This window comes from Mus musculus, chromosome 11 (assembly GCF_000001635.26).
Source record: "Mus musculus strain C57BL/6J chromosome 11, GRCm38.p6 C57BL/6J".
Classification (NCBI taxonomy): Eukaryota; Metazoa; Chordata; class Mammalia; order Rodentia; family Muridae; genus Mus; species Mus musculus.
This window is the reverse complement of record NC_000077.6, coordinates 59008445-59032587: the sequence shown is the minus strand read 5'-3', so window position 1 is coordinate 59032587 and position 24143 is coordinate 59008445. Positions and strand designations below refer to the sequence as shown.

At 52.5% G+C, this 24143-nt stretch overlaps 1 protein-coding gene across 2 annotated transcripts in view; it reads left to right on the top strand.

Annotated features, from left to right (window-relative positions):
- The window catches only part of Obscn (obscurin, cytoskeletal calmodulin and titin-interacting RhoGEF), a 142120-nt gene that overhangs the window by 103788 nt on the left and 14189 nt on the right, over positions 1-24143 (top strand). The window contains exons 76-90 of one of the 2 annotated variants that reach the window (NM_199152.3): positions 567-767; positions 924-1006; positions 1391-1564; positions 2413-2569; positions 3002-3118; positions 3223-3387; positions 3563-3721; positions 3914-4091; positions 5065-5178; positions 10193-10360; positions 10621-10723; positions 11039-11168; positions 12020-12131; positions 17110-17152; positions 18792-20447. In NM_199152.3, coding sequence (NP_954603.3) covers positions 567-767; positions 924-1006; positions 1391-1564; positions 2413-2569; positions 3002-3118; positions 3223-3387; positions 3563-3721; positions 3914-4091; positions 5065-5178; positions 10193-10360; positions 10621-10723; positions 11039-11168; positions 12020-12131; positions 17110-17152; positions 18792-19932 — 3045 coding nt within the window. In that variant the 3' untranslated portion in view covers positions 19933-20447. Of the gene's footprint in view, positions 1-566; positions 768-923; positions 1007-1390; positions 1565-2412; positions 2570-3001; positions 3119-3222; positions 3388-3562; positions 3722-3913; positions 4092-5064; positions 5179-10192; positions 10361-10620; positions 10724-11038; positions 11169-12019; positions 12132-17109; positions 17153-18791; positions 20448-23966; positions 24080-24143 lie in introns of those variants that run through there. The other variant, NM_001171512.2, reaches the window with a different exon arrangement.

Below are 24143 nucleotides of genomic sequence, written 5' to 3'. Positions count from 1 at the left end.
GGGGGATCCTGGAAGACGATGTAGGGATGAGAGGTACAAGGGAGGATCCCAGGGAGGTCTTGGAGAGTGAGTGTGTTACTGGGTGGGCATCAGGAGATGAGCGCCTGGCTTGAGGGAAGCAGGGTCTGCTTTCTGTTCCCAAGACACACTGGAGGCAGGATTGGTGAGGAACCACGTCCACTTCCCAGGCCTTCTGACACGGTTGCTTCTTCCAAGTCCTCCTCCCTCCCCCATCTCCCTCTGGTGTAGCAGGCATCCTCTTAGGTTCCAACGAGTAATATAGGTAACCCTGACTAGAACCCCTGAGGGTGTGGTTTTGGGGAAAGCCAAGGGCGACTACCCACATTCCTGCCATTTGTGTGGGATTGGGAGCCAGTACCTGCACTGATTGTCCTCAAGACTTCTGTCCTGTGTTCTGGGACTTGACAGGCTTGGCTGATACCTAGGGCTCTGCGAGGCATCCCACTTTCCCTTCCCTGATGGCTGCTGGGGGCTCCTGACAGGCGTAGCTGGCAACTCTATCCTCCCCCCAACCGCCAACTCATTCCATCTCCCTAACCCATCAGATCTTTGACATCTATGTGGTCACAGCTGACTATCTGCCACTGGGAGCTGAGCAGGATGCCATCATTCTGAGAGAAGGCCAGTATGTGGAGGTCCTTGACTCTGCCCATCCCCTGCGCTGGCTTGTCCGGACCAAGCCCACCAAATCCAGTCCTTCCAGGCAGGGCTGGGTGTCACCTGCCTACCTGGATAAGAGGCTCAAGGTACTTGGCTAGCGGGACTCAGGGCAGAGTGTCTTCAGGTCACCAACCTAGAGGACTCTGGCATTGTCCTCATTAGGAGGATAGGAGCTCCCAGGCTCCACAGGGGCAGAGCCAGAGCTCACAGGCTACCTCTAACTGATACCTGTTCCTCACCAGCTGTCTCCTGAGTGGGGGCCCACTGAGGCCCCCGAGTTCCCTGGCGAGGCTGTGTCTGAGGATGAGTATAGAACGAGGCTGAGGTGAGTTTCTGGTAGAGCTTTCCCTGGCTGGCCCACTGCTCATGGGGACCTGTCGCCTGCCCTCTTTCAGGGTCCTAACAGAGAACAGAGTTGGCACCGGTTTGACATCGATGCCTACAGCTGAGCTGTCTTCACATGGGCTATGCCCGCTTACTTCCCTGGGTGGGGTAGGGTGGGGGGCAGATATGCAAAGGGTGAATGGTTCCTCCCAGGCACTCCTCATCCCTGCTCTAAGTTGACAGTAGGCTTCAGGAAGAAGCAGTACCCAAATTTAGCCGCTGAGGGGTTGGGAATTATAAGAGAGTAAGTCGTCCTGTGACAATGCTGTGCCCACGGCCTGGAAGGGGACACTGAGTACCCCCTAATGGCTTCTCCCTCTTCCAGCTCTGTCATCCAGGAGTTGCTGAGTTCAGAGCAGGCTTTTGTGGGTGAGCTGCAGTTCTTGGAGAGCCACCACATGAAGCACCTGGAGCGATCTCCCCGAGTACCCGCAGCTGTGGCCAGCCAGAAGACAGTCATCTTTCGTAATGTGCAGGACATCAGCCATTTCCACAGCAGGTGGGAGGGTGGGGCTGAGTGCACGCACATGTGAATATGAGTACACAGCCTCTACTTGCAGGCCAGGCCTCATGGAGGGTGGGCAGGAACTGAGGAGGGGGACAGCCTGTGCTAATATGTCACAAGGCAAAACTTCCCTTACTGGGTATCTTGGTTATGCAGGGTAGATCCTGCAGTATGCCTGCCTCTGGGTAGTGTGTACACAGCCCATATGCATGTAGACTCTCATAGTTGGCACACACATGTGTGTGCACACATGTATAGATGCATAGCTGCCACACTGTGCATGCCCATGTTCTTGTATGTGAATACGTGTACACACACAGGCACACTCATACTAACATGCCTGCTCACGGCTATGCAGAACATTTCACGTCCTATATTTGTATATATATCATGACATACATGCCAACATGTGCACATATTTGCACGTTTCTATACATGTGCACTGTCACCCAGGCATACAAGTACACACGAGCACACCCATGTACACACCTGTACCAAGATGCATGCACACCACAGATGTCCACACTACACTGAACATATACAATGTCTACACACATATGTGTCTACATCTGTGCATGCTTATGTGTATATACATGCATGCTATTAGAAAACATGCATAAGTATGCACCCACACACGAATGCTTTTGTACATGTGCACACATAATATATGTGCATATTCATGCATGGGCAGATGAGCACACACCCACACACTTCTTGCACACATGACTCAACATACTTTCCTTCCTGGTGCTCAGCCCTGATTAGGATCCTGGCCCTTCTTGAGGAGGGGGCATGGAGCTTGTTGATGGTAGGAGGTGCTGACACTATCTCCTTTGTGACAGCTTCTTGAAGGAGCTGCAGGGCTGTGGCACCGACGATGATGTGGCCATGTGCTTCATCAAGAACCAGGAGGCCTTTGAGAAGTACCTCGAGTTCCTGGTGGGCCGCGTGCAAGCTGAATCAGTGGTTGTCAGCACCCCAGTCCAGGAGTTCTACAAGGTGCTTCCTGTCTGTCTCAAGCCCACCCTCCCCGCTTGCTCCCAGGCCCTAGTTCTTGCTGAATGCACTGTAAGGTGTAGGTGCATGGGTCTATGTGGCCAGTCCAAGTGCATCTTCCTCAGCCCATGTCACTGCCTACCTACCACCTTCCTGCGCCCTGGCTTAGTGGGAAATGCAGTAAGAATTCCCACAGCTCTGTATGCCTCAGCTGTTATTTAAGCTGCCCAAGACCTATGCCACCACCAGTGACATGGTGACCCAATGTCACTCTGTGCAGGGCTATGCATCAGCACGCTTGGTATAGCCTTGCTTGGGGGGGGGGTTTCAGGGTTGTGCCGTGACACCCCTGGAGCCTAGCCTCCATATCAAGGTGACTCTAGCCATCAAGGGATCATGCATTCATGCACAAAGCCAATGTTTTGGTTCCTACAGAAATATGCAGAAGAGACACTGTCAGCCAAGGACCCCACACAGCCACCCCCACCTCCTCTTCAGCACTACCTGGAGCAGCCAGTGGAACGGGTGCAGAAATACCAGGCCTTGCTGAAGGTGACATGCTCCAGCCTCATCCGTGCAGGCTGCACCTGTTGGGGGAGAGGGGGGTTCCTGGGTTCTGAGCATTCTGGATCCATGACTCTTGGTCCTTACCTCAGGAGCTAATCCGCAACAAGGCCCGCAACCGGCAGAACTGCGCGCTGCTGGAGCAGGCCTATGCTGTGGTGTCTGCCCTGCCTCAGCGCGCCGAGAACAAGCTGCACGTTTCTCTCATGGAGAACTACCCAGGAACCCTGGAGGCCCTGGGAGAACCTATCCGCCAGGTGGAGCTGTTGGGTCCTGGGGGTGGAGGGGAGGTGGAACTGTATGAGGCTTTTGGAGGTGGTAGCATGTGGGTGACTGCATGACTTTGATGGGAAGCTGGATACATGGCTGTCATTATACAGTCCTGCATCCACGAGGGAGGCGTGGCTAACCAGAGCCCGTTCACACTTCCAGGGCCACTTCATAGTGTGGGAGGGGGCCCCAGGGGCCCGGATGCCTTGGAAGGGCCACAACCGGCACGTCTTCCTCTTCCGAAACTACCTGGTGATCTGCAAGCCCCGAAGAGACTCTCGAACCGACACCTTCAGCTATGTGTTCCGGAACATGATGAAGGTCTGTATGTGCAGAGCCTGCCGCCGCGGGCTCTCTGTAGGAGCAGCGGATATGCAGTGGTGGGGGCCTATCTGCCTCTCAAGCTTTAGGGTGGGTGCTGGTAGCCAGTCCCTTGGCCACTGTTGCAGGGTAGCCTACGTGTGTCCCGCCTGGGTCCCACATCATCTGAGGGTGGTCACATTCTCCTCACAGCTGAGTAGCATCGACCTGAATGACCAAGTAGAGGGGGATGACCGCGCCTTTGAGGTGTGGCACGAACGGGAAGACTCTGTGCGCAAGTACCTGCTGCAGGCACGGACCGTCATCATCAAAAACTCCTGGGTGAAGGAGATCTGTGGCATCCAGCAGCGCCTGGCCCAGCCTGTGTGGCGTGAGTGTCCTTTTGTGGGCCATAGTGCTCACGACAGGATGGGGATACGACCTTTTTACCCTAGTTATCCAGCTGGGCTGTACCTTGGCTGTTAGGACACTGAGTCTCAGGTAGTTAGGTGATACTGCCCTGGCCCTTGCCTCCTGGGCATGAAAGGGGGTTGGCTTTTGTGGGGGAGGGAGAAAGGGCTCCACTCTCTCCTCTGTCGGCTCTCAGTGGGATATAACTATGTCTTCATGAGGAAATCAGCTTACCCTTAGAGGACACTTAGGGGCTTGGTGGGAAGATAGGGACCTGAAACTCAGAATATCCATCTGGATTCTGCAAGGTACCAGGGAATCTTGCACCCTGGACCAGCTCCTTCAGTCAGAACAGAATCGACCAAACCATATGGATTTTTATTATCAATTAATCAATTGTTGGTGGTATATGCATGTATGAGCACATGTATGTTCACATGTATGTGTTGTTTCGTGGGCCTGTGCACATGTGCTGGAGCCAGAGGAGGACATCAGGTATCTGGCTCAATCACTCACCCTTTGCCTATTTCTTTGAGGCAGGGTCTCTCACTGAACGTGGAGCATACTCTTTTGAGGAGGTTGGCCTGCCAGTGAGCTCTGGTGATCTGCCAGTCTCCACCTCTATGGTGTTAGGGACACAGGCACATGAGGCTATGACCCCATGTAGGTGATAGGGATTCAAACTCAGGTCGTCATGCTTGTATAGCAAATGCTTTTACCTACAGAGGAATCTCCCCAAACTCCTCCTTTCTCACCATGGTCCCCATCCCTTCCTACTGTGCATCCAACCTGCCCCACTTGCCTCTAAGTTTAGAGCCCAGATGGTAGCAGCCACACTGTTGGACACAGGGTACTAGCATCGGGTGGGGGAACCTGTCAATGTATATGCAATTAAGACTGTAGGCCTGACCTGCCTCACATATAACATTGGGGACCCCCTTGTGTATCCTCAGGTCCCCCTGAGTTTGAAGAGGAACTAGCGGACTGCACAGCCGAGCTGGGTGAAACGGTCAAGCTAGCATGCCGAGTGACGGGCACACCTAAGCCTATTGTCAGCTGGTACAAAGGTATATCCCAGGAATGAGGATGGCCAGCCTTACTGTGGGGTGCTGGCTAGGCAACATGGATGAATCTCAAGGATGTGGGATCTAGCCAGTGGTACATTAGGGGCAGGATACAGGAGGATCTGATCAAGAGCATGATGTAGGGTAGGGGACAGGTGATAGAAATAAACCAAAAGCTAGGTAGTGCTGTGGGCACCCAGAGGACTAGTGGCATTGGGCAGTGACAAAAAGCAGGACAGCTCTCTGAGATAACAGGTCTGAAAGTCTCTGCATGACTGAGAGACACGAGGGCCTGGATAAGTAATAGCCACGAGGCTGAGGAGCATCCTGGTCAACATGTCACATGACACAACATGCAGTCTCATGGGGAAGCTATGAGGAGCAAGGTGGGCTGCGGACAGTACAGGGATTGAGGGTCATGGTGCACATGCCTCACTCAGCTGTGACATGAAGCTTGGCAAAGGTCTGAGTCTCCAATCGATCTCACCACCGACACTGCCTGCAAGTTTGGATTCCCTAGAAACTGTTATCAACTGTGGGTTGAGAGGTCCCTAAGAGAACTCACGATTCTGAGGCCAAGTGTGGGAACCCCCAGAGTCCTCTCATCTCTGACACCAGCTGTAGGCTCCAAGTCCCAGGAGCCTCTTCCAGTTTAATCGTCCACTCCATGGACTCACTGAAATCCAACAGTTCAGGGTTCCGTTCAGGGTTGTGTTTTACTGCAGCAGAAGGGGTCAGCCTGAAGTCATCTGAGCAGAGTCCATGAGTCGCCATGTGTAAGCTTTGATTTATTCCTCCCAGGGGAGTCCTGGGGTCAGCTCCCGTGGCTTCCAGCATCCGTGCATGATACAGTGTTGGTAGGAGGGAAGATCGGCCAAACTTTCCAGTCCATGGTAATGACTGGATCTGGAGCAGTGGCCATATCTGACTTTTCACATGGCCAACCTCAGTCTGAAGTCACATTGACACTGTCAATGGACAGGGTACCCACCACAGACACTATTGATGTGAGGTGTCTCTGTGGCCTAGGGCTTATAGCATGGCTTATACCATGTACCATTGGCATTAATGACTCCATGGGTCCTCTGACTTCCAGAATCTGGAAAGATGAGGAACAACCTGAGAGGGAGGGAGGGAGAGAGAGAGAGAGAGAGAGAGAGAGAGAGAGAGAGAGAGAGACCCTCAGTAAGGATGAGGATAGATGGTCAGCTTGACAGTGACCAAGAGCACCTAGAGCCAGTCTTGAGACTGAAAATGTGCCTCCATGCCCACTCACCCAGCTGTGGACCACCCCATCACAGATCTCTCCCTCTCTCTCTCTCTCTCTCTCTCTCTCTCTCTCTCTCTCTCTCTCTCTCTCTCACACACACACACACACACACACACACACTGCACATTTTTGTATGTGCATGGCACACATGTAACATGAACATTATACCAGTGCATACTGAAATATGCCACATGCATGAATATAACACAGAGGTATACACTAGACAGACATACATGCATGGATACACACTAGCATGTATACACACACACACACACACACAGATACATACATGTTTGCATATGTATACTACAGGCACCGTGTGGCTCCTGTTGGCCACAAGGCCACATTCATTGGTCAGCAGTTGTATGTTAAGAAGAATGGCTGGTTTCCTGAGACCATCTGCCACAGTAGAGGTGTGAATATCCCCCATTATGCAGCCATGCTCTCTGTAAACTTGGGAGCATCTCTCAATCGCTTTCTGTCTAGTGTGTAGCATAGCTTTGTGTCTGTCCAGTGGGGGTGGGTCCCAGTGATGTGGTGTTGTGGTGGCTCCATACAAGAGTCCTGAGGTGGTCTGCCGAGGTGGTCTCAGTTTATCAGGTGTTCATCTTTATTTGATCCATGCTTTGTGGACCCCAAGAGGGACTCCTGTAACCTGCCACTCTAGTTTACATGGCAGAGCAGACAGTTGAGTTGGACCAGTAAAAATACAATGTCACTAAGGCAGTAACGGGCAGAGCTTTAAGAATGGCCTTGAATAGAGAGCCTTGTCTCTGCCCAGCTACAGAGCTTTGTGTGCTGCTGGCTTCCTGCTTATCTGGACGAGTGATTCATGGATCCAGACCCTCAGGGGACCAATGCAGTTTGACACTGGGGTAGAAAGAGTGGGGCAGAGCACCCCACATTAGGAGGGTAGCTACCTGTTCAAGTTGAGAATCAAAGTTGGGAAATCATCTCTTTCCTTTGAAGAGGAGGTCTTGGATATGCACTGCTTGACATGCTTACTCCGGAGTCCAAACTGGTTCATCATAGAAGAGACACGTAGCACATCACTGAATTGAACATCTGGTTTCCATCAGAGCCCCACTACATGGCAAGAGCTGATTTTCAAGAACGATGTGCCTAGTGGCCATGTTGGAAAGAGGTCAGATCCAAGCCCCAAGATGTGCCTCCTATGCCAGAGACTTCAGATGGCAGAAGGATGACTCTGAGAAACTTAGAGCTTGCCCAGGACCATGCAAAAGCCTGCTGACATTAGAGCTTCCACTTGCTGTTGCTCGGTACCAGCATCTGTATTCTTTAGAAAGGAGAGAGATCTCTTTTGATATCAGAGTTTGGAGGCTGAAAGTCCTGAAAGCACAGTGTCAGCTGGGGAGGCTCCTATTGGCTGGCTGCAGTGCAGTGTGGCAGCAAGCATCATGGGGGGAATAGATGGTGGATGGAGGGAGCAATTGTGGGAGACAGGAAGCAAGAGGGACTCGGGCTGGGCCTGCTCTCAGAGTAACTCTTAAAAAATGGAGTTACTCCTAGAAACCAGCATCAACCCCTTCTCAAGGCACCTTCTTCAGTGGCCTGATTCACTTTGCCTTGAGCCCTCCGCCTAAGAGGAGTATCTCAGTATCATCTACACTGGAGACTAAGCTTCCACCACAGGAACCTTCAAGGGACCCACCCTGAAACCATAAGCAGAGCTCAAAGGAGCCCTCCCCATGGGGGAGTTCAGAAACCCCACTGCAAGCTGCAAGCCTGTGGGAATCCTTCAGGCCAACTCTAAACTGGCTGGAACCACAGGGAAGACGAGTGAGGCACACAGTGCCCTCAGGGTCCAGGAGTCCTAGAAGATGTTGGTTCTCCTTGTGGAAGTCAGAGGATTCAAAAGACAAAAGATTTGTTACTGTGAATGTCGATGTAGTTCTGAGGCACTCCATGCTGGGAGCAGAATGCTGTCTTAGGTCTCTCAGCCTGCCCTGCTAGTGGGACTCAGCTCAGGCCTGGGTATTTGAGACAGATGCTTCTAACTTACCAACCAGAAGAGCGCTGATCCAGCAGAAATGGACTGTCAAAGAACCATGAAATTCAGAGCACTATGTCCAGACTTAGAGATGCCTTGGATGTATGCTACATACCTCGTTCTGTAAACTCAAAGGGATTTTTGTCTTTATTATCCAAGGCAAAAAAAGGGGGGGAGCCACATCTGGTATCCCTAACATGGCCTTCAGCAGCTGTTAGTTTTCCTGAGGATGTTCACATCAACTGGAGCTACCCAGACAGTGCCTGGTCTGACTGAACTAACCCATCTCCTACAGCCAGAGGACATGGAGCATGTCTTGATCTCCACGAATCCTTGGACACTTTTTCCTCCTGGGTTCTGTGTTGTCTCTGTTGGAAGGGACAAGCAGGCTGGGATGGGTAGCCATGACCTCCTGTGTTGCCACCTTTATACATGGTGTCTGTCCCCTCTGAGGACAGTGTGTCCATAGAGGAGAGACACAAACATACTTAGCACCCAGAGGTAGAAGACAAGGCCTTGACCCTCATAGGGAGCCTCTTGGTGTCAGATTAGGTGGGGCTGGAATGTGGCATTTGTGTCCAGCAGAGCTGGAAAGCTGACACACTTTCTCAAGATTCCCACATGCTATCTGTGATGGATTCCAGCCCCGCTGGAGAGATACAGCCAGAACCATCAGGATATGTGAATCTGTTTAGTTTTACTTGTTTTGAATATTAATGGCTGTGGATTCTCTATGGGAGAGTACCTGTCCCTCCCCACCACTCATCCAGGAAAGAAGCAGGCTTGCCTGGCGTGCTGAGCTGGATGTCATCATATGGTGACTCCGTGGGAGATTTTAGCCTTCAAATCTCTTACCACAAGGCCATGCAGTACCTTCAGTGACTGTCTCAGAATTTATTTCCTGTCTACAGAGGAGATGACTTGTAAAATAGGTGACTGGTGTGTTCATACACTGAAAACGGATCAAAGTGCCTACCTTTAGGATGACCTGGGACAGCTTTGCTGGACACACATTTCCCCTGAGTGTGTGTGTGTGTGTGTGTGGGGGGGGGGGTTCTGGCTGCTCATGGCTGAGGAAACTGGAACTTTAACTGTGAGAGAAAAGGCACAAGACTGTGGCCTCAGAGCGGGGCCATTTTGATAGGCCTGAGCTGTCTGCTGGGATTGGTTTCCACTCACTCAGGGGGAAATTCTGGGTGCTTGTCTTGCCACAGGGCTGGCCGGCTGTAGGATGGGGTCAGATGTGGGAGGAGGAGGAGGAGGAGGAGGAGGAGGATAAGGAGGAGGAGGAGGAGGAAGGGTCTTAGGGAATTGCTCGTGCAGGCTCTAGGTTTTGGGGGTAGAGGGGATTGAGTGAAGAGGAGTTCACATCAAGTATTTGTCACCATGTAAGATCCCCGAGGGGTGCAGTCATTGAGGAGGTCCAGATGACACAAGGCAGCTGTGGTTATTGAGTGTCTTCTCCAGTTCAGGCCCTCCCATCAGCCTCTGTTGCTAGAATGGTGAAGTTGGCCAGAGACAGATATCTGAGTCAGGGCCCTTGTGCAGAGACACTCAGAGATAGGGGAGTGGGGGAAGAAGGGAAGGGGAAGGGGAAGGGAAAGGGGAAGGGGAAGGGAAGAGGAAGCAGGAGGGTTGGGGGAAGAGATGTGGAGAGACAGATTGCAGCCAGCCTTTTATTCCCGGGCATCAGGCTTTGGGACCGTATCCCATGAAAGCTTGCCCTTGCTTTCCAGATGGGAAGCCAGTGGAGGTGGACCCACACCACATCCTCATTGAAGACCCTGACGGCTCCTGCACCCTCATCTTGGACAACCTTACTGGCATAGACTCTGGCCAGTACATGTGTTTTGCGGCCAGTGCTGCTGGCAACGCCAGCACCTTGGGGAAGATTCTAGTACAAGGTGAGCATATGGGGTTATCTATTGTAACAGACATAGTCCATAGTCAGTGGTATGGACCCTGCCCAGAATACAGGCTGTGGTAGGGCTGGTATGTAGAGCCTGTGGGTGTGGGGCAGATGGGGTGACTCGGGGCCTCCCCGAAACTCCCAGAGGATAGTCACTGCTGGAAGTGAGGGCAGGCAGTTCCCACCCAAGGGCTCCATCAGCTCCATCACAGACATCTTTTAGCCCTTCCTGCCTTTGCCTGCTTCTGCCCACAGTGCCCCCACGGTTTGTGAACAAGGTCCGGGCCACACCCTTTGTGGAGGGAGAGGATGCACAGATCACCTGCACAGTGGAAGGAGCCCCGTACCCTCAGATCAGGTGAGGCCTGGGCTGCATCTCCTACCAGGGTGGGAGGGCTGAGCACCATGATCTCCTGAGCTGGGGAGGTTGTGTGTGGCCATTGATCCAGTGGGTATCATGGGGTTGTGGACATAGGGCCTTCTGTGGCTGGGAAGATGTGGCTCAACTGTGGCTTCCAGGAAGGGAGCTTGCTGAGAATAGTGGATCTGGGGCATCCTGGTAGGGGTTCTAAGCTCAGGTAGCTTTGTCTGGGGATGCTCAGAGCACCCTGAGGGTACCATGGAGATGCCCCCAGCAGAACACTGGCTCATGGGACTTTCTGGCTGATTCCAGGTGGTACAAGGATGGTACCCTGCTAGCCCCGGGCAACAGGTACCGGATGTTGAATGAACCCCGCAGTGGTGTGCTGGTGCTGGTGATCCAGGCGGCCAGCAAGGAGGACCTGGGACACTATGAATGTGAGGTAAGACACTGTGTAAAGGACAATAGCCATTCTCCAGGGTCTGATCAAGCCCAGGCTCCACTGTATCGGTGTGGATGCTCTAAGCTGACCAGAGGATATCAGACTGCTGTCACCCACCATCCCCAGTCACCTATCCTCTGCCTTATAGCCTCTCCTTTCACATTAGGCTAGGCCCTGTTATCTTGTCCCCTTGCCACTGTCCCCACCATTTCAAGATGATGCTTAGCATCTGCCAGTTGGAGGGGACCCAGTGCTGACCTCAGCTGTCAGTTGATAAGGTAGAAACGCAGTACCGTTTACCTGGCGAGTCTAGCATTGCACAGGACAGAGCTCTACCTTGCCCATGCAAGCTGGCCTCTGTCTCTGTGCTCTTTGTCCTCAGATCTGAGGGGAGAACAGTCTGAATGCTTAATAGAGCCCTTGTGTGGAAATGAGTGAGCCTCCTCTGTGTGGCTCTGACTGTGGCCTAGGGCACTCGATGTCCCTATGACATCCTGGAAGCAAGGATATTCAAGTTAACTCTGGTTTTGATTGCACAGATGCCAGGGGCCATGGAGTGACTTAAATCAGATATAGCTTAATCCAGTTCCAGATTTCTACTATTTCAGGTGTTCATACCCTCAATCTCTTCAGCAGGACAGCTACATCCTGGCAAGGGGAGGGAGAGAGCTGTCACCATATTAAGAGTCTCTAGGGGAGCTCCTGGCTAGGCTAGGAGCCCTTTCCCCTATACAAAACATACTCAGGGTAGTGACCCCGTGTTAGACCATCAAAGTGGTCTAGACTTCTTTGAGGGTCCAGATTCCTTGAGGAACCTGTCTTCTAGTGGGCCTCTGCTGTCCCTTTGGCAGTTGGTGAACCGGTTGGGCTCAACACGTGGTGGTGGAGAACTATACATGCAGAGCCCTGCACTGCGTGCCCGGGACCAGCACCACCGGGAACAGATTGTGGCTGCCGTAGAAGGTAGGTTCTGTGTCTGTGATGTCTCAGTGACTCGCGAGTTTTTAGCCCTAGGCTGGAACCTCCACTGGTCTGGAATGAGCCTGGTGGAATTGAAATTATTGCCCCTGTTTCTAGGAGGAGGGGGATAGCATCTCAGAGTGGAGAATGATGGAGACTGATAGTTGGGGAGGCTGAAAGTCGGGGAGGTGAGAGGAGGCAGTTGCAGGGTCATGTATACAGCTGCAAGCGCACTGGAAGACCATGAACCCAGCATGAGAGCTGGAAGTTGCCCTGGATAATGGGAACTCCACAGACCTACTCAATTACGGTGTCTGTAGAAAGGACATAGCAAGGCTTACATCAGCTTAACTGGAAGTGCGAGTGGCAGCAGAAGTGGGTGAGGGGTCCACACTGATGCAGAAGACTGCAAAAGAATCCTCATGAGAGGCACAATACCCAGTGAAGTCCTCGTCTTGGCCCAGGGCTCTTCCTGGGGTACCAGTGTGGGGGTAGGAGTAAGCTGTAAAATAAACCTCACTAGGAGCTGGAGAGATAACTAAGTGGTTAAGAGCATATGTTGCTCTTGCAGAGAACCCAAGTTCAGTTCCCAGTACCCATGTCAGGCAGCTCACAACTGCCTGTAACTCTTGCTCTGGGTATCAGACCCTGTCTTGTCTCAGTGAGTGTCAGTGCTCACATGTAGAGGCACAAAATCAAAACAAATATTTTAGACAAAGTAAACAAGCCTGACTAAGGACAGAAGTCAAGTTTTGTTACTTATCCTGGAAGTTGTGAACAAAGGTCTGTTCCTTTTAGATATTGTCTGCCATCAGGGACAGACAACAAGGGATCAGTAATAGAGAGAATTCTACATAAGTCTTGGTAAACTGATGAGTTTGTTGGGATTAGAAGTATAGGTGAGGGATTACTTACAGACACACGGATAAGTCAAAGGCACCTGTTTCACTCTATGGTCCACCCCAGCATGGGTGACAAATCTTGAAAATTACATCCCTGGAGCATGTCACCCATTCCACACACTTGTAAGCAGCTCTGTGGGTTGACTTAGTAATGACTACTACTTATATAACATTACTTTCTGAGCTTTGTAAATTTTGTTCACTTCCTGTGTCTTTATGGGTGTCCCTCATTAAAGGCATGATTCAGTTTGGAAGACATAGCCATATAGTATCCCACCCCTTCCTCTGGTTCTTACATCCTCTTGACTCCCTTTTTGGATGTTCCCTGAGTCTTGGAAGGGATGGTATAGGCACCTGATCATTTTCTTCCATCCATGGCTGAGGATAGCAGAGAAACAGTTATTTGGTTTCAGACGCTAGTGGAATATGGTTCTCTATAGCACATCCCTCACTGGAAAAAAAATCATTTGGAAAAAAATAAGTTTTCCTGTATGACTGACCAAAGCCAGTGGCAGCTGCAAGTGATGCGTGTATATGTAAATGTTTAGAAGGCGATTTGACAAGAACGTCACAGCCAGAGAACAAAATAATAGTTGCCTCCCCTTGGGACCACAGGCTCTTGCCCTTCCTTGCTCCACCGTATGGGAATCCCCTTCCCTGGAGCAGACTTCAAATCTATAGGAAAGTAGATGGCTGTCCCCATTACAGTCACGCCACAATTGTACCAACAAGCACATCTTGCTTGACATATTAGTATCGTACACACAGAGCCATTCAGAGCTGATGAGGACTGTTCATGACACTTCTCACCAGTGGTCCCAGAGGGGACTGCTGGCACTAGCCAGCACAGAGGGACAGCGTCAGCAACAGGAACTTTATTTAGCCTTGATACACAACAGTGACAGCAGCCTCTATGGTTTGTAAGGCCGGGGGTGGGGGTGGGGTCCAGAGATCACAACTTGTAGAGAGGCAGTCCACCCCTGACACTGGGATTTTTAGCCAATGACCATATGATTCTACTAGTGTCTCCCCTGTGCATACAGGCACTTTCATCTGAACTCTGTCACTGCTTTAACAAATTTGTGAGACTCTCCTCAGGGCTCAGCATTATATGATGAAACCTTTTCTTTACAGAGGGTGAGTGGGTTCCCTGAAGGCCAACTATCATCCACTCTAAGTGCCAAGGGCTGTACTAAAAGGAGAGCACAGTAAACAGACAGTGTAGCAGAGAAAGATCACATTGCTTCTGTTGTTCCATCAGGCGCAGTTGGGAGGTGCTACAATATCTAGTCTTCCGTAATTCACAGACGTTTTCCATGAGCCATCTGATCCCTTCATACTGAGGTGCTGTGCCATTGCAGGACCCCTAGGCATCACCCCACCTTTGATGGCCCTAAGCGGGATGGAGCCTGAGTTGCGTATGTCAGCTTCCATCACAGGATCCATGTGACCACTTAGATTCTCTTGACCCCTGTGCAGGTACCACTAATGTTGTGTGACTTTAGTTAAAGGAGACGTCTGTTTATCCCAGGAATGGCCCTGATGACAGACTGAAGCACAGTTCTACCCAAGTCTAGCTTAGTGAACCAGTGAGATTACTAGAGTTACTCTCAAGACACAGATCAGGTATAACTGGAAGCTTGCTTCAGCAAGAGTGGAGGGGTCTAAATGACATGTCCTGGAAACTCTCAGAAGAACCAGGCAGCAATTCTGCTGGTCAAAGTCTCCCCTCCCCAGCAGTTGTTACTGCTTAGGTAACCTGGGAGCAGCACAGCACCTTGTGAATTTTGTTGATTTCTTGAGTCTTCATGAACCTTCCTCCAAGAGGGAACCTTTTGATTTGGAGGAAATGGCTACATAAAAGGAGAGTTGTGACACTTGCATGGACAGTCAGGATGGGAGGGGCCAGCTAGTGCGTTTCCATTTGGAAGGTGCTCCCAGATACTGGAGAACCTCACAACATGGGGTGGGGGGATGCAAACAGAGACCAGAACACCGCCAAGTGAGCCACAACTTCCGCAATAGAAGGGGTGCAATATATATCTTCGAGTACTGAAAGCAGGATCGTGCCTCAGCCACTGGAATCAGTTCCTGCCATTTTGTGGTCCTGCTTTTTTAGACCCTCTCAGAATTGAGCCAGTCAGAGGACCTGTGATGTCCTCCACTGTCCTTTCAGAGACCCCCTTCCATGATGAGCAAATTCCATGATGAGCAAATGTCTTTGCTTCTCCTCGACCCACCTTGGATGAGCTCTTTTCTGTGATTTCCCACACACAGTGTCTGACCACAACCTGGTAACTGTAGCACCATGTGTACTTTCATCGGCTGCCACCGGCACCAGAATGTCTACTGCCTGTGCACCTCCTGTCTTGTGCAAATCCCACTGTGCTCAAGAACAGCCTATATACTCATTTACTCGTGGCCATGATGAGTCTTTTTCTGGGACAGAAGAGGGGTGCCAGTATGGAAGAGCAGGCCTTTGGGACTCACTGTGTTTGGATGTGTATCAGTGTCTTGGGGAGACAAGAAGGCTGGTCCCGGAAGACCCTGGAGCCGGAGTCCTGCCAACCTGCTTCCTAACCTCCATCCTGCTTTTGTTAACCCCGCGGCTCTGCAGCCAAAATGGCCTGACAGAACTCTGTGGGTGTTGCTGCCCTCTTGCTTCGTCCTGCATCAGGCTGGCAGCCCTGCTTTGCACAGTCACAGCCTGCCTGTGGCTGCCAGTTACACCCAGGCCCAAAGCTGGGCTGTGAGCAAAAGAACCAGGACCGACCTCAGAGGTGTTGTGCCCATTGCCCTTGAGAGTAGTGAAGTGGGATCTGTTAGGGAAGGGGAGGTGCTCAAGCTGGTGGGGAACACGGGGCTCTGTGGCTGGATCCCAGACTCTTGCTGTGGAATTCCTTTCCATTAGAGGAAACCTACACGCATGCACACACGCACGCACGCAAGCACACATGCACACACCTGCACACATGTGCATGCACACAATGCATACATGTACACATGTATGCATGTGTGTACAAGTACACATATATACATATATAAGCATATATGTGCCTGTGTGCAAGACATATGCATGTATGTGCTATATATAAGCACAGAGTAAATGTACCTTGCATACACCCAGACACTGATGGTATTTTAACTCAGCGTCTCTGTTGTCCTCCTCTCTGTGGTCTTGCAGCAAACCAGGAGTCATGAGTTAGTGTCCCAGGCTACAGTCATGAGCAGTTCGTCACCCCCAGGATTGTAAAGAAGGCTCCTCAGATGTGAGGGCGCAGGGAGCCTACAGTCTGCCTACTGGGGTGCATCTGAGACAGCAGCTGAGGGTACTATAGGGGAAGAGCCCTCTCGCTGGGCTGGATAGAGACAGACTCAGCTTGTTTCTGAACCTAGAGCCCCATATACTAGGTGGGAACTGCAGGGCCCATTTACTGGCTATGGGGCAGAGACATACTGGAGTTGTCTCCCTTGGGAGAGACAGATTCCCTTCCAATGCTGTGGCACTGTCTAGGCTGTTCCTAGAAAGATATCGGTGGGAGTCCTCCACTGTGAATGCCATATTTGGAACTCCAGGGTCCACCCCTTTCTTAGTCTTTATGATTTATTTTTGTAGAAGAGGATCAGCCATCCTAGCCTAACCTTCGTGTGGCCGCTGGCTCCGCTGTGCAGCTCCAGGCCCTCCCTTTTCCTCTCTGGGCTCAGATTCCATGTCTGAGAAATGGGATCCTACATATGATACCTTCACAGGACTTTGTGGGCCATGGACTGAGTAGAGAGTGGGGGTTCTGTGCAGAGGCAGACACCACCCCAGCCGCTATGGTACCCTAAGGACACTAGGTACTTCTTGTGACATGCCAGGTTGACTCCACCCATAGGACAGGTACTGTTCCTATTTCACAGATGAGGGGACTGGATCCCCCCCACAGCCAAGGTCTCCCCAGAAACCCACAGACAGGCAGAACCAGACCATGCTCCTACACCAAGCAGGTTGCTACGTTGCCACCGCCATTCAGATAGCTTGCCCCCCAGGCGCTGCTAGTCTGTAACGGTTGCTGTTCCAACTGTTTTCTTTGTAGTCACTGAGCAGGAGACAAAAGTCCCCAAGAAAACCGTCATCATGTAAGTGCAGGCGTGACTCTAATCTTCCTCTGACTGTTGTGCCCACGCATGTTACTAACCCCCTCGCCTTGCCAGCCTGGTGTCCTTGCTGCCTGCCTGCCTGCCTGCCTGCCTGCCTGTGCATACAACCCTCACGCCCCCTATGGGTCATCAGCGCCTTGCCGGTTCTTGCACTCTCAGCCACCTTGCACCATCCATGAAACCTCCACACACCACGGCTCCCTTGTAGGCCCCAGAGCACACTGCACAGGGTGACAAGATTCCACACACTTCATGGTGACTCACCAGGGTGGTGGCTCTCCCACAGTTGGAGAGAACTGGCAATGAAAGCCATTTCCCTTAATGGGCTCAAGACAGACTTCTGCCTTTTAGCGACTCAGAGTTTAGGGACTTTTTGGAGACAGGGCTTCCTGCAGCAAAGGATTCCCATTCTATAACCTGCGCAGCTAGACACAGTATTTAAATATGCTTACTGCAACAAAAAGCAAATCTTGAATGTGATCCAGTTTTTATTCATTGGATCCAAACTAAATGATGTTACAGTGGTGGTGTCACAGCCCGGGGCTTTGTGTCCCCAAGCCTAGCCCTTGCATTTGGAAAACAGAAAGGGGAAGCTCTGAGAAGCACAGAGACCATCTCACCCACCTCTCCCCTTCTAAGGTGAGCTGCTCCCACCATGCCACCCAGCCTATGCTCACCACCCTAGTCTTGGAAAGGCCCCATGCTAGAGTTTGGCTATCCATAGATGGTTAACCATACCTGCCATGTGGGGAGCAGTATTATAAGACACTTTGGGGCATCAAGACCTGGGCTCCTGGTGCCTGGGGAGATTCCAGATAGCCAGGATTTGTGATATAGCTCTGGGAAAATTCTCGGTCTTTCCATATTCCTATCCATACCTCTGCTGGGAGCAAGATGCAACTGAGCCCAGACTCAAATCTTACAAAGTCCTAGCCAGTACTGTCACTCACCCTGGTGCCCAAGTTCTGCTTCCTCCTGTTGCTCTGACTCCCATTTTTGGAAGGGTGGAACTCAGGCAAGAGAAAGGGCATGGGAGAAGTCAGAAGACCTGTGGCGGGCCAGCAAAGTCCAGAGCTAAGCCAGTTCAGGTGTACTGCTTAGCCTGGTGGGGCTTTAACCATCCTCTCCAACCCAGAATCCAGGAACATGGGCTGCAGGTCAGAACCAGCTGCACTCTGAGCTTGGGATTGTGCATGTGGCCGCTGCATCAGCTATCCACCAGTCCCTAGTAACTGAGGGGCTTCCAGCACCGAGAGCTGGCCTGGCACGACCCCTATGGACAAAGCACAACGCCTGCTCAGGGGGTGGAACAGACGGGGACCAGCACAAGGAGCACTGCAAAGCACAACTCACTTTGTGTTAGAAAGCACCTAGAACTCTTAAGGTCACATACCCAGGCCTGACCTCTTTGTGCTTTGTTTCTTTGGTTTTCTGTTTTATTTTCTTAGCTAGGGTAATGCAGGTGGGCCTCAAGTGCATGTGTAGGAGTCTGTGCTATCTTATCCTCTGCTCACTGACACACGCACTAACTTGGGCTCTGACATATCCTGATGGCACTATGTTGGGTGAGGTTGTGGGTCTCTTGGCCATCTCTTCTTGGGCCCTCTCCCCTTACTAGAGAGGAGACCATCACCACCGTAGTGAAGAGTCCGCGTGGCCGACGACAGTCCCCCGGCAAGTCTCCCTCTCGTTCACCTTCCCGCCGCTCTGCCAGTCCACGGAGACCAGGGCTGTTGGCCCCCGAGAGGCTGTATCCACCAGGGACCAGCCCATCCCGGAGGCTTGAAGTAGAACAAGGCAGGAAAGCCCCGGTGCCTGCATTGTATGTGACAGAAGCAGAGGTCCACGCTCCAGCCTCGCAGTCCCAGCCCAAGTGGTTAGAGGTGGAGGAAACCATTGAAGTCCGGGTGAAGAAGACGGGGTCACGGGGTGCATCTCCTGTCCGAGAGATGACCAGCCGTGGAGAAGGAATCCTCTTCACACTGCCTGGTGGGATCCCTGGTAGGGACCCAAATGCCAACAACTCCAACAACAAGAGTGTGTACCAGGAAGCCCGGACCTGGGGTCCCGCTGTGGTCCATGTTGGTGAACCTTTCATCTTCCAAGTGGACTCGGTGGGCAATGTGGACTGGGTAGCTGCTAGCCCTGAGCCAGAGCAGGTCAGAGCCTCCCAGAAGGAAGAGAACACTGAAAGGCAGGAAGGATGCAGTGATGGAGACGAGAATACCTTCCTGATGGAAGAACCACAGGACACGGATAGCCTTCAGGGCCGTGACCCCAAAATCCTCACACACAATGGCCGGGTGCTGACATTGGCTGACCTGGAAGATTATGTGCCCCAGGAAGGAGAGACTTTTGGCTGTGGGGACTCCACCCCCAGCACCCCTGATGAACCTCCCTGTGAAGTCTCCGTGCTCCAGAGAGAGATCAGCGAGCCCACGGTGGGGCAACCTGTCCTGCTCAATGTGGGGCGTCCTCCAGGCACCGGTGCCACTCCCAGCTTCTTCAGGCCAGGTTCCCAGGTCCACAGCCCTGAGAGTGTCTCCTTCCTTTTGCGTGAGGCCTGGTCAGGTCCAGTGAGTGCCGCCCCTTGGACAAGCTCCTTCCATACCCATGTCCAGAGTTCTGTAGATGGTAGCCATGGGAGCTTCAAGACAGAGGTCTCCACCCAGACAGTCAGCTTTGGGGCCGTAGGAGAGACAGTCACTCTTCATATTGACCCAGATGGTGGCGAGGCTCCAGGCCCCTCCCAGGGCTGATGCCACACATTGGAGATAAGGGTAAGGCAAGTGGCCCAGAGCCTTGGACCATGCCTGGTACCAGCATCAACCCTGGAACCCACAGCTTACCTCGGACACCTCCCACGCCCTGTTCTTCTCCAGCCTAGGACTGAGCCTTCCTTGCTTTCCTGCCCGGTCCTGACTACCTCACTGGACCTGTTCTCTGCCGGGAGGATGGGGGAAGTACCTAAGTACCTGCAGAGTTGGAGTACGCTGACATCATTTCAGAAGAACCCTGGACAGGAGACTCCAACTTTGGACTCCACCTCTCAGGCCCTGTGGGGGCTCTAGAAACAAGATTTGGACTTGGGTGTTTTCCCTGAGACATATCCCCATTGAGGGTCTTGTCCAGCGCTGCACCTAAGACATGTGTTGACCTGTCATCAGCTCTGCAGGAATTCAGGACCACCTCTGTGGTGGACATGGCTGTAGGGTGGGGGGGAAATCCCTGGTCATTGCCCTGATGAGAACAATAAATCAAGTCCCAAACCCTCCTCTCTGCTCTTTTCTTGCTTGTTCACCCAGAAGCTCAGGGTCCCCTCTTCTTGTAGCCATCTGCTAGACCTACTCTCATTTCTTCAAGGTTACGTCTCAGGCCACATAGGCCTCTAGAGTGGTTGATTACCTGTGTGCCCTGATGAAGTACATGCAGGTCCCAGGCTACCTTGAGGTTCATGGTCAGTGTCTGAGGACTTTACTGGTGTGAACAGACACCATTGCCAAGGTAACATTTAATTGGAGCCGACTTGCAGGTTCAGAGTTTCAGTCTATTATCATCAAGGAGGGATTATCACAGCATCCAGGCAGGCATGGCGCAAGGAGGAGCTGAGAGTTCTCCATCTTCCTCTGAAGGGTGCTAGCAGAATACTGGCTTCCAGGCAGCTAGGATGAGGGTCTTAAAAGCCCATACCCACAGTGACACACCTACTCTGACAAGGCCACACCTTCTAATAGTGCCACTCCATGGGTGGAAAATATACAAACCTTAACAGGTAGATTAGGGGCAGGATTTGAACTGATCCTTGACCGACTATAGAGCTGCTCCTTGGGACTCACAGTTTAAGCAGGGCAGCCATCACAGTCACTTTTGGCCTACTGGGGCTGAGCAGGCCTTCCTAATCCCTGGATACCTGAGGCCATTGTAGGATGAATGGGGAGTCAGGAGTGAGAGTGGGTGACCATTGCATCCTAAGCTCTTGGCATGTAGAGGTCGATCTCACCATCTGCATAGATGATGACTCAGAATTTTAGCACTTGTCTGTGAGGGGGTGGGGCCCCGGGAATCCTCTAGCCCTGAGGCCTGTTCTAAGGGTGCTTCTGGCCTGTTGGGCTTGAGAAAAGCCTGTGCAGTTTTTGTCTGGGGATGTCAGAGATGCCTCATCCCCAAGTACTGAGGAGGGCCTGGGCAGGGAGGGAATTCATTGGCAAAGGAGCAGTCAGCAGTCCTGGGGCAGTGTGTTGGGCCCCCACGTAGGTATCCAGGTCTGAAAGGAGGCACAGAGGCAAAGTACAGGAGCCACACCCAGGAGAGGTTTAGAGGTATGCCAGGGGTGGCTTACTAGGCTTTGGGTAAGGACACCGGCCTGGACTGGGTTTGGAGCATTTAGGTGTGGGGTAGGAAGCTGTCAGCCACATGGGGTGAGGCATGAGCTGCCCCAGGAGGTGAAATAAGATCATGGTTCCTGAACACCTGATCCTACGGTTCCCCTGGCCCTTAATGTGCACCAGTCTAAGATTTGGGGTCTAGAGCCAACCCTGAGTGGAGCTAGGGCTGGATGGAAGGAGTGTGGGACTGGAGGCACACTGAAGATGGCAGCTTTCAGAAGATGTGCCTTCCCTGTAGCTTTGGGGAGGGTGGCCCTGGGGTGTACATGAATCTGGGGGGAGGGGGCAGCAGTGGCCCTGTAGGCAGCAGCCCTGGGCTCAGAGCTCCTCAGTGTACCATAGCCTCCTGAACCTCCCCCTCCAGGTGGCTCCCTAAGCAAGGGACAGCAGCAGCAGCAGCAGCAGCAAGTGAGGTGGAAGAGGGAGGGCAGTCCCTGAGAACTGGGGTGGGCACGCAGAGCCTGTGCAGTTCAGACTTACTTCGTGTTCATAGACACCTCCGTGGAGGGCTCTGCCCACTCTGCCCAGGACGGAGCTGACCAACAAGCTGCTTCTGTCCTTTGGAGGTTGCTGGGCTCAGAAGCCCTAGGCCCCTCCCCAGGGGATCTCCCGAACACCAGACAAAGCGAGCCACCTGCATTTGAAGAGGCTGCATCCCAGATCCCAGGAGCAGCTTCGGGCACACCTGGTAAGTTAACACCCAGTAGGGGGCTGACTGCAAAGATTCCTCCTCTCCTTTGCTAACCCTACCCCATTGGCCATGTGATCCAAAGGGTCACCTTGATTGCCCATTCCATGGTTACAAACTTGCAGAGCTCTGGGGCACCTTGGTATCTGTATGGCTTTATGTGTCATCATGTACTTTGCCTGGTTATGGCTCATCCTTAACTTGACCTCAATTTCCCAATCTGTGAACTGGGCCCACCCAGTTCACCTGTGCATGTACAAGGACCCAGAAGTGCTCACTTCTATCTGGAGTTTCAGTTTCCCCAGATGTGCCACCTGTCCACTCAGTCCCACACTGCTACCTGTGTCCTGCTGCCATGTCACTGTAACTTCAGCCTGGCTGGATGTACAGAGGGCAGAACTACATCCCAATGCTAGTCTGACTGGTGGGCTGGGAGACCAGGCCCTGGTGGGGAACTGGGGAGGTCTCATATCTGGCTTCAGACAGTACTAGGTTGTAGAGGTCAGGACTGCCTGGTTCTCACTCCGGGTTTTCATCCTGGCCCTGGAGCTGCTCTTGATTCTGCAATCTACCCCACACTGGCCACACGGGAAGCCCATGATTGTTAAAGGATGTCCTCCCCACGCCAGCCAGGGTTCAGCTCACCTGCTTCCTATTTCCTACCAGGTGAACTTCCAGAGGTCTCACAGCCTGGCACACACAAGGGCCTGGAGCAGGAGACGACAAGTTCTGGGTCCCAGGGATGGACTGTACCCATTCGGTAACCTCCTGAGCCAGTTGGGTCATGTGTGGAACTGCCCTCCAAGGGACACCCCCGGGATGGCAGTGCAGAACCCACTTGCTCTGGCCTCGTGGCCTTGAAGAGTTAACAGGGCAGACTTAAAGCTCTCCAATACACTTCTTACAGGCCCCAGCCCAAGCTGGTGGGCAGGGGAGGGAAGCGGGACCCACCCTAGAGCACAAGGTCTTGGAGAGAAGCTGGGGGGAGGGGCTCTATGCACACATCTAACCCCACAAGTTGGGACAGTAAGGTCCTCATTCTCTCCTGGGGCTCAGGTCCCTGAGAGGTACAGAGTCAGGGCGCTTCAGTGAGCAGAGACCACCTTGTCTTGACTCCAGGGTGGAGGGAACAGCCTGGCCAGGTGCAGGCACCGGGCAGCTGCTCTTGGATGTGCACAGCCAAGTCATCATGGAGACCACACAGAGGACCTACGTGTGCCAAGCTCCTGACACAGGTGTCACAAGTATGGAAGTGGGCCAGCCCCATGGGGGTACACACCTGTGCTGGGTACTCAGGGGTCATTTTATGAGAGCCTGATTAAGTCACACAGGATGCTTTAGTCCAGGTTTCCCCATCTCTTCTTCCTGTGTCTCCTTGGAGGGTCCAGAACCCTCTGGAAAGAGGCAAATGCAGATGTGGTACCCACAGGATCTATATTTGAGAGGGGCTATTAGTGCTTTGCCTGCGTTGGCTTGATGTCCTTGTGATTGCTGGGCCAGAGCAAGTTAAAGCAGGAAGAGCAGGGGCCACATGGAAGGAAGCACTTTACAACTACTAGAGGCCTAGACAGTGAGGTTGGGGTCATCAGGGAAGGAGGTGGACTTTCTGGTTCGAGGGACATAAGACTTTACTGACCAGAGATATACATGGTTGGCTATGTGCCTAGGGCTATGAAGCCCGAGGGTCGCTCCACACAGGTTCTCTTCCCTCCTTTCCCAGGGGCCCCGTCCATGCAGGTCACTATTGAGGATGTACAAGTACAAGTAGGGGACATGGCACAGTTTGATGCTGTCATTGAAGGCCACCCACCACCCATAGTAACCTGGTACAAGGTAGGAGTAGGCCCAGGCAGCAGTGGGGAGGAGACAGGCTTTGGGAGCTGGAGGGCACGGGTGC